The sequence below is a fragment of the Palaemon carinicauda genome, unplaced genomic scaffold (genome assembly GCF_036898095.1).
Source record: "Palaemon carinicauda isolate YSFRI2023 unplaced genomic scaffold, ASM3689809v2 scaffold471, whole genome shotgun sequence".
Taxonomy (NCBI): domain Eukaryota; kingdom Metazoa; phylum Arthropoda; class Malacostraca; order Decapoda; family Palaemonidae; genus Palaemon; species Palaemon carinicauda.
This window is the reverse complement of record NW_027171730.1, coordinates 91,780-101,132: the sequence shown is the minus strand read 5'-3', so window position 1 is coordinate 101,132 and position 9,353 is coordinate 91,780. Positions and strand designations below refer to the sequence as shown.

Here is a 9,353-nt window from a genome sequence, read left to right as displayed (position 1 = left end):
GTAGTTATGAATTATTGTTCGCTAATCTTTTTTACCCTGAGTTTTCCTCGTCATTCTGTTTGAAGTAAGTTTGCTAAATAGACTGATCGTCTTTACACCTTTAAACAACAGTACAATGAATAAAATAGTGATACATTAATAATATATTCAAATTGATAAATGTTTCTGGCAACATGGCGGACGGAAGGATAATTTCAATCTCTGATTGGATAAGATATCTATTCCATTGGGGAACCCCCGATGCAGAGTTGCCAGTTAGGCCAAAAAAAAAAAAACAAATTAGGCCTTTTTTAAATTGGTTGGCCGTGAGTAATATGAAAAAAGGTGGGTATTAAATACTATATATTATTTTTTATACTAAGCTTTTAATGCTTCTGTTGATTAGAAGTTGACCTTCTATCATTTAGATAACCTGGCAACTCGACGAAACAGAAGACGATCAAACCAAAACAAATGTCTTAGCTCGTACCTGTTTGACGTCTGTGCTTGGTAAGTTTTTGCCATTAAATCAACGCTCGTAATTGTAATTTCAATGTTTATATATCAATTTAAGATGGAAATACAATATATAACCATCCCACGATGTATTAAGGACAGTAACTATTCAAGAACTAGAATTCAGATGTGGTTTTCCTTGGCCCATTTTTTTTTCTGATCGTCAACCTGGATTCTGTGTTTCTTTTAGTTCGTGTCTGTTATAAAGTTCCAGTATATATGGTAAATTGGACTCTATTTTATGTTAATTAATTAAATTTATGACATGAATTAGTAGATTTATTGGAGTAGGCTGCCTGGTAGCTTTTCGTCAAGGTATTATTATAGGGTAATTTAAAGTCCTTTAGGCATTTGTTTACTTCTGGTTAGCCCAAGATTAGGGCAAACGGAGCCTTTGTATATCAGCGGCCAGTTCCTCCTTTGTGGATTAAAAATAGACATCAACTAATCTAAACTTTCCCCCCTGACCTAACCTACAAGCCGTATCCTTACCTACTTACCTAATGGGTGGCTAACGACCCCTGCGACCCCCCCTTACATTGCCGTATTCCAAGTTAGCCATAATCAAACATAAATGTGGCTGCTATCATACATACACCCCCGGTGTATGTATGATAGCGGCCCCATGCATGTATCATGATGGCTGATTAAGAATACAGCAGTGTAAGGAGGATCGCAGGCGAGCGTTATCCCTCTCCCATTACTTAAGTAGGTAAGGAGACGGCTTGTAGGTTAGGTTGGGGGGGAAAGTTTAGATTGGTTGCATGCGGGAGGAACTGGTCGCTGATATACAAAGGCTCTTCTGTTTGGTCTAGGGTAGGTCATCATGCATTAGAGAGTTGGATATGAATTTGGTAAAATTACAGAGAGTTAGTGTGTATGGACATATAAAACTTTAATAGTTATAGTTGGAAGGTTAATGTTTTATTAGGTTAAGTGGTATCTTTGTCGGACGTTACTACTTTTAAGAGATCCGGAACTCCCTAAAGAACAGTAATAGTAGGGTTGCACAGTGGGAAATGTTGGTGTTTGGATGAGGGAATATACAAAGTGAGTAAAATAAAGGAAGCTGTCCAACCTAAGCACACCCACCTAACGTAAACTAACCTAACCTAGGGGCTAGTTCGTCCTTACTTAAGGGGGAGCCTTCCTTCCCTCGTGACCCTTATTTCCCCAAATCTTGTACGACAACTAATCGATGTGAAAATGCATGACAAATAGAATCAGGCAAACTGTGTAACCTATTCATACCTACCTAAATGAACCTAGGGGCCTATATCTGCCTTACTAACTGAGAGGACTTTAATTTCGGCCAAATACGTGAACCATGCATTTTTCTAACAGGCTTTCTTGTTTTTTATCCATTTTTGACTACCCATTTATGAGTCTTCCTACCCCTCGCCTAAAAACGATTTATGGGATCTTGGTGGGAAACCAGAGCTTGTGGTTAAGCTAATACCAAAAGTGAGTAATTTGGAGCTATAGAAATGGTCATAAATGTATATAAAATACTTAGTAATCAGTGGGAAAAATGTATAGAAAATCCTCAACTCACATTCGGAGATACAAATAAAAATCCAACTAAAATTGTATACGGTATCTCATACAAGGGATTTTAACGAAGGAAAAATCTATTTCTGGGCGAGGAATCTGTGTCGCCCAGTGAAATGCTACTTAAAGCACCATTTCAAAGGTATAAATACTGCTAAATATACCAGAGAAAAAAGTTGCATGGAATGCCAGGAATAAACCTAGCTCGCTCACTCTTGAGCGTCGGTATAGAAAACTGGGGCGTGATTGAACCAAGACCATGGATCCCTCACCAATTAGACCTCTCCTTCATCAACATCCCCCTCCACCCCTACATCTCCCCACCCCTTATCTTCATTCTTCTATCAGCACCTGCGTTGGTCAGACGTGTTTTATTTTGCTCTGTGTTGTTTTGTGTTTTTGAAGATGTCCGACGTTTTAGAGATCCTTGCTCCCAAGTTGAGTGTTATATTTGTCTATTTGGGATTTCTAGGTAGCGACACTTATTTATTCTTAACTGTGTTTGGTTCATATATTGTATTTTTGATACAATATAGTGGAATAAACTGTAATAAAACAATATTATGTAATCTAATGCAGTAAGCAAGATGACATTTGCCATATTACACTAGACTATTTGTTGACTCTTGCAGCTGAAAATTGTAGGCATGTGAGTTGGTTGAAGCCTACACTAGGCCAAAATTTTAAGATATTTGATTTTAACCATAAAACTTACCCGCTGGTTATATAAGAAAGGCTAAAGTCCCTGGACGCCCCGACAGAAATTCAAAACTCGCGGAAATCGCAGATATGCCAGGTGTATACTAGCGCCCTCGCGGTAGACAGGCCGAACTATTCCAACCAATTCAGACCTTCTCTGTCGCCATTGCTGGCTGGAACGATTGGAATTCACTCACAACTTACTTTGATTTGGACAATTTATGCGGTGATGTACACTGTCTTTTGGTTTTGGGCTTTCGCTTTTGTGATTTCTCTTTCATATTATCTTGAAATCTTTGTTGTTTTGGGTTTATTTAGTTACACTAGGATAAAATTTTAAGATATTTAATTTACAAACTGTTTGACTTACAAATAGCTTCTTGGAACCAATTAAGTTTGTGAGTTGTGGACTTTGTCTATGGTTCATGTTACTGACTTGAAAATAATTAGCCGTAATTTATATAAAGTCTATCAATTGGTCTTTGCAACACTGTGACTCGCTTCGGTCGCAAGTGAATGTTATCTCCTTGCTCTTTTGTTGTGGCAAGTGGTTCACGGATATGCTGTGCTCGCCAACCGTGTAGATTATAATTTTGGTTAGATTTTTTACTTTTAGATAAGTAGCAATAGCTATATAGTGAATGGAGTTGTTTTGAATATATTCAACCTCCTAAATAGGTAAAATTACACTTAAATTTCAAAATAGATTGAACTCGTCTCTGGGTCACATTGTCTTGTGGTGAAAGTCATGCTGGTAACACTAAGATTACCAAACAATTCTTCATTCAAGGGGTTAACTACTGCACTGTAATTGTTCAGTGGTTACTTTCCTCTTGATAAGGGTAGAAGAGACACTATGGCAATGATAAGCAGCTCATCTAGATGAATACAGTAATCCAAAATCAAACCATTATTCTCCAGTCTTGGGTAATACCATAGCCTCTGTACCATGGCTTTCCACTGTCTTGAGGTAGAGTTCTTTTGCTTGGCAGTTATATGACAAACTCCATCTCGAGTACTTCTCTCCTTTGAGAATTTACAGTCCACAGATGTAGAGGAGAATGAATTAGACATTCACCTAAATTTCCTCCTATGCAGAGGGTGTGGTTGATGGAAGGCCGCACCTGCTTTTCAACCTACCGGGAATACTTGCAGTGCTTCTTTGCTAGTTTTCCAAAGGATTTGGTAAAGCACTTGGTAGCGATAATGGCCAATATTGCTTCCATACATGCCCAAATTTACAAGTGGGCCGTGTTTACAAACCCTTCTCAAGCAGGTGCACTCTTGTGAGTAGAAGATGCATTGCATCATCACAAGTTTCTGTAAAGTAAGAGCATTGTTCAAGCAGACACTCAATCGATAGAGACCTGTTGTAAGACTTTAAGCTATTGCTACATCTTTGCATCGCGGAAAGGCTTAGTTTCTCACCCTGCTAGTCCTGTTTGTCTTGCAGTAGGATAAGAAACTATCTGGATTCTCTGTTGCACTTTGTCGGAGAAGTTTGAAGACGCCTTCCGATATCTGAGCGAGTCCTAGAACCCTTTCTCCACTCTTTCCATCTCTCCGATTACTCAGCAGTCGGTAGAGGCCATCCATAGCAGCCACAGGTCGAATGGTACCCAGATTAGCTGTTTATCTCTTTCTTTATTGAGGAAGCTCCCCATTTCCACGGTAAAGATACCGCTTTGTACCTGATCCAGTTGTTAAACTTGAATTCACACATCGACTATTCAAGAGAATCGACTAGACTCTTGATGACATGGGGTAGTCACAGTCTTTATCTCCTAAGAGTTAAAGCGGCTTGGAGCATTTCCATAAGTCCTCAGGTCACTTAATTTGGCCTTCCTGAACTCGGGTTAGCCCCAGTAAAACGAGTAGGAAAACGGCATATAATTTCCTGTGTCACTAACCAGTCGTAAAGATAGATCATCTCCATCTTGGTTCAGCAGTTTGTGATAAAAGACTGAATTCAAGCAGCCATAACTTCAATCTTACTCTCTTCCATAATAAGGTAACTAGCAGGGCACAGTATTTGTGTTAGGAACAACAGCAAATTTTAAAGGTAAATTCTCTATTGTATGTACTAACTATACAAACTTTTAAGTCCTTTAAGTTCTACTTCCCACCTCAACCACCCCGCAAGCCCTCGGTGAAGGTCAAATTGGCTACTCAGTGTACTGGCTGGTGGGTGGTACAGTGGTAAAGTGTTTTCCTAGCATTTGCATGGTGGCAGATTGATCCCAGCCCAGGACCGTGAGTTTAAGCTGTTTACTGGGGAGGCCATTGCTGTGCTTGGGGACCACAGTGGGGGTGGGTAGTCCCAACCAGTTACATGGCCCAATATGCAATGCTTGGTTAAAACAAAGTGGTATAAGTAAATTTACCCCTTTTATGTAGAATTGTACTGTATATTATGAAAGTTTTAACTTGTTTGAGGATGGTAAATAAACACATGTCAGTTTAGCATTTGATACCTTTTTTAAGAGGAATTCTGCTTTCATTTTTCTCTTTGTGATGATACACACAGAGTATATGGTTTTCCCCATTGCTTTGATTTTACTGTCAATACTTTTTGTTGTTCCTCGCCCTTTCTCATAGAATTTACCCCATTTTCCTCCATCCCTAAACCCAATTCTCATGGTGGTTAAATGTTTAATAAGTACTGTATTGTATTTGCAAATAGTAGTTTGTCTGTACACTTATGTTTTACCAATTTGTTATTAGTTATGGTTATGGATTTCTATTAAGAGTTGTAAATGGCTGCTTATAGTCACAATTTATAAAGATTATTTGCAGTGGTATTAAGAAGTAACTTTTTCTTTCAGAGGCAATGGCTGCGGCAGAGGAAAAACCGGCGACGTACCCGTGGATAAAGGATAAAGTACTTGGAACTGGTGGTTTTGGCACTGTAACTCTGTGGAGACACAATGATACGGGAGAAACAATAGGTGCGTTAGCCATGTTAGGAAATCGCTGCTGGTATAATGTAGTCTAAGCACTTCAAACATAAAAGACATGCTATTTAAATATGGAAAACCTGAGATATGATTTATTGATTAACTTATAAAAAGCATTGTTGGATGTAAATTTTTATGATTTTGGTCAGTGTACATCTTTATTAACCCTTTTACCCCCAAAGGACGTACTGGTACGTTTCACAAAACCCATCCCTTTACCCCCATGGATGTAGCGGTACGTCCTTGCAAAAAAATGCTATAAAATTTTTTTTTTTCATATTTTTGATAATTTTTGGAGAAAATTCAGGCATTTTCCAAGAGAATGAGACCAACCTGACCTCTCTATGACAAAAGTTAAGGCTGTTAGAGCAATTTAAAAAATATATACTGCAAAATGTGCTGGGAAAAAAATAACCCCCTGGGGGTTAAGGGTTGGAAATTTCCAAAGAGCCCGGGGGTAAAAAGGTTAAAATTGTGGACAATGTATCAACAAATAATTACGTTAATGTATTTTGAATAATCCAAGTGGAGTATGTAGCAGTGCCTACTGTATTACCAACCTTTACAGATACATTACTGCACTGTAATCTATCTCCATATGCATAATTTTATTAAACAAATCTTCTCTTTTATAGCTCTCAAAAAATGCCGGTGGGGGACTCCGGGTACAGGGACAGAGAATATTTTGTCTCCCAAGCATGTCGAAAGATGGGAGAAGGAAGTGGAAATTATGAACCGCTTAGACCACCAAGCTGTCGTGAAGTGCTTTGAAGTTCCGTCCGAACTAAGGGGACCCGTTGGTGATCTTCCCATGTTGTGTATGGAATACTGCAGTGGCGGTGATCTAAGAAAAGTAAGTACATTTCTGTAAGTTGCTACTGATTTTTCTTAAGCTTATTAACATACGTTCCTCCTGGAGACGTCAAGGGCGAAAAGGTGCTAGCCTTCTTGGGCGACCTCTAGGAAGACTTCTTATTCTTGGTACCAAGGTGTACCCACTGCACCTCTGCCCCTGCACGACGAGCACAAGACTAACAAGCACAAAGGAATATACTGTAAAAGCACAAAGCACAAGGTAAAAGCACTAAGCACGAGGGTGAGCACAACGGGCCATGCGGTAACCCCACGGTACTTGAGTCGGGGACACAAGGGTCGCACTGAGATAAGAGGAGCGTCGAGATGATATCACGACGCGACCAGAGAACTTACTGGAGATCACGACCCAAGCTCATATGTGGCCTACCTGGGATTTGCCCTCAGGGCACGTGTCCTTCCGCCTAGGCCTACCACTATAGAAAATGGGAGTAGGGTAAACTACACAAAACTCTGGTTGGTTGAGAGAAGGTTCCAGGTAACTCCTAAGAAAGTGTTTCTCGGTAAGTATGTTAGGAAAAATACAATTTTCAATATTAAACTTAGCCGGTGATTATATAAGCTGCAGCTCTGCTGCTCGACAGAAAACTCTACGTTCAAAATCCGCCAGCGATCGCTAAGCAGGTAGGGGGTGTACATCAACAGCGCCATCTGTCGTGCAGGTACTCAGTACTCAATGTAAACACAGAACTCAATTTTCTCTCTGTCGGGCTACCGGCAAGACCTACTAATTTGCTGTTGCTAACTGGATTTGTTTTCACAACTATTTGGTGAAGTACACTATTCTAGTTTTGAGCTTTCGCTATGCAGGTGTTTTATCTTCATCTCAAAACTTGAACTCGTTTTGGATAGATTTAATTATGGTGACAAAGAGAGTATGGACTTTCTTTCACTTTTAAATGGCCGACCCTTCCCTTAGACGGAAGTGTGTTTAGGTTTTTAGTAATTATCTTATCACGTTATAGATCTATATATTTTATATCTCTCCGCCCTTATTAGGCCTCTTCGATTAACTTTCCATTTATTATAAACATATAAAAAAAAAGAAATTTTAATGTTTTGTTTATATGCGACCTTTCCTGATAGTAGGCGGTCCTAACTTGGAACCGAAGTTAATCAACGTTGAGCCCTTTATATCGTAATTAGCTTTTAAAGAATTTTAAACTTTTTAAATGTAATATTTTATGAAAGAATTTCTTTGATAGTCTTCGTACTGTTTTCAAAGATGAACTAACGTTTAGTTTTTTATGCTACGCAGTTGTTGACGTTCAGGACGTTCAACATGCGCTCTATCGTTACGATAGAGAGAGAGTGTATCACGGTTTCACTTTGCAGTAAGAGTAAATCGATTCTGACGTTTTGTTCATTCTTTCTTAGCTTTAATGTTTTAAATTCTAATTTAAAGGAACTTTTTATTTGAAAAACCTTTCAGTTTTTTCCTTTAGTCAAATAACACTGTTTTTTTTGACGATATATAATTGGGCTCTTCTCTTAGGTGCGAAATCAAGAGAGAAAGAGAGAGAGAGATAGAGACGGAGGGAGAGAGAGGAGAGAAAACGTTCCGTTCAAGCGGGTAACGTTGTTCTCGTGTTACTCTCGTCCCTAGTCTCTGTACGGGGAGGAAGGATAAAACGTTTTTAGGTTTTTATTCTCGTCCCCAGGCTATGTGCGGTGAGAGATTGAAAACGTAGTTATATGAACTAGTGTCTAGTCTCTTTCCCAGCCACTGATTTTTCTTTTCATCTTAAAATATGTTTTCTGTTTTTTGCTGGTATTATGAGCTTGCATTATACGACTTATTTTGCAATTACTACCTTTTAATGAAGGGTAGAATTGCGTGTTTCAGGTAGAAATAAGTGCAAAACAGAAAATCGAAGTGATAAAGTGATATGCGCAAAGTGTTACAGTGTTGCGTCCGAGGCGCAAAGTGTTACAGTGTTGCGTCGAGGGTTCGTCTGTTCGTGCCTGTCGTTCACCTAGTCCGGGACCTCTTGCAAGCTCCCAAGCCCAGGGGAGAAGTAATGTCGAACGACTTATGGGTTCGAGAGGCCTTGACCAACGAACAGACGTTTTCCCTCTATGGTATCGGGTGTTTCTTACCAAGATCTCCCCTACCATAAGACGAGAGAGACGTTGTTTCTCCTCGCCATCCGTAGGCTTTTCGCATAAGAAACCTGTCACAAGGTTTCGAAGCCCTTAAGCGAAAGTCAGTCCTTTCAGGACAGGTCCAGCGTCCTGGTTACAGCCATTAGGACAGCTCTGACCCTATGCAGTCATCGGATAACTGCTCGCCGCCTAACAAAAGCGTAACACAGACTCCGAAAGTCTTTTTTTGTAGGCAAAGTGTTGCGGTCACAGACGTTACCCTCGTCTATTACCACAACCATTTCCGTTGATCCTTAAGGGGTTGTATGGCAAAACATGCAGTATATGCTTGCCTCCCTTATGGAAGACTATTCTACCGATTAGTCCGTTGAGTCTAGCCGTTTATCTCATCGATATCCTGGCTTTCAGCCAACCTAACGTTCCTTTGTGCTTACTGTTGACGTTGGCGTAGCTTAGTCACATCAGTCAGGTTGTTTAGAACCACACTCGATGCGGTCTCGTGTGGTTTTTCAGCCGCATTTGGACGTTAGGCCACTGGCTGATGCTCCTGTTGACGTTCTAGACGTTCACTAACAATCGGAGTTGACTTGTTTTGACGCTGTGCGTCAACCTCCGCATTCTAGAGTTGTTTTGACTGCTCAGTCTAGGCAGTCAAAGCAGTCTCGAGTGGAC

General features: G+C 39.9%; 1 protein-coding gene across 1 annotated transcript in view; it reads left to right on the top strand.

Annotated features, from left to right (window-relative positions):
* The first annotated feature begins 381 nt into the window (after positions 1-381).
* LOC137636972 (inhibitor of nuclear factor kappa-B kinase subunit alpha-like) overlaps positions 382-9,353 on the top strand; it is a 68,883-nt gene continuing 59,911 nt past the window's right edge. Inside the window, exons 1-3 of the mRNA XM_068369297.1 lie at positions 382-489; positions 5,571-5,693; positions 6,338-6,555. Of these exons, the coding sequence (XP_068225398.1) occupies positions 5,576-5,693; positions 6,338-6,555 (336 nt within the window). The 5' untranslated portion in view covers positions 382-489; positions 5,571-5,575. The remainder of the gene's footprint in view (positions 490-5,570; positions 5,694-6,337; positions 6,556-9,353) is intronic.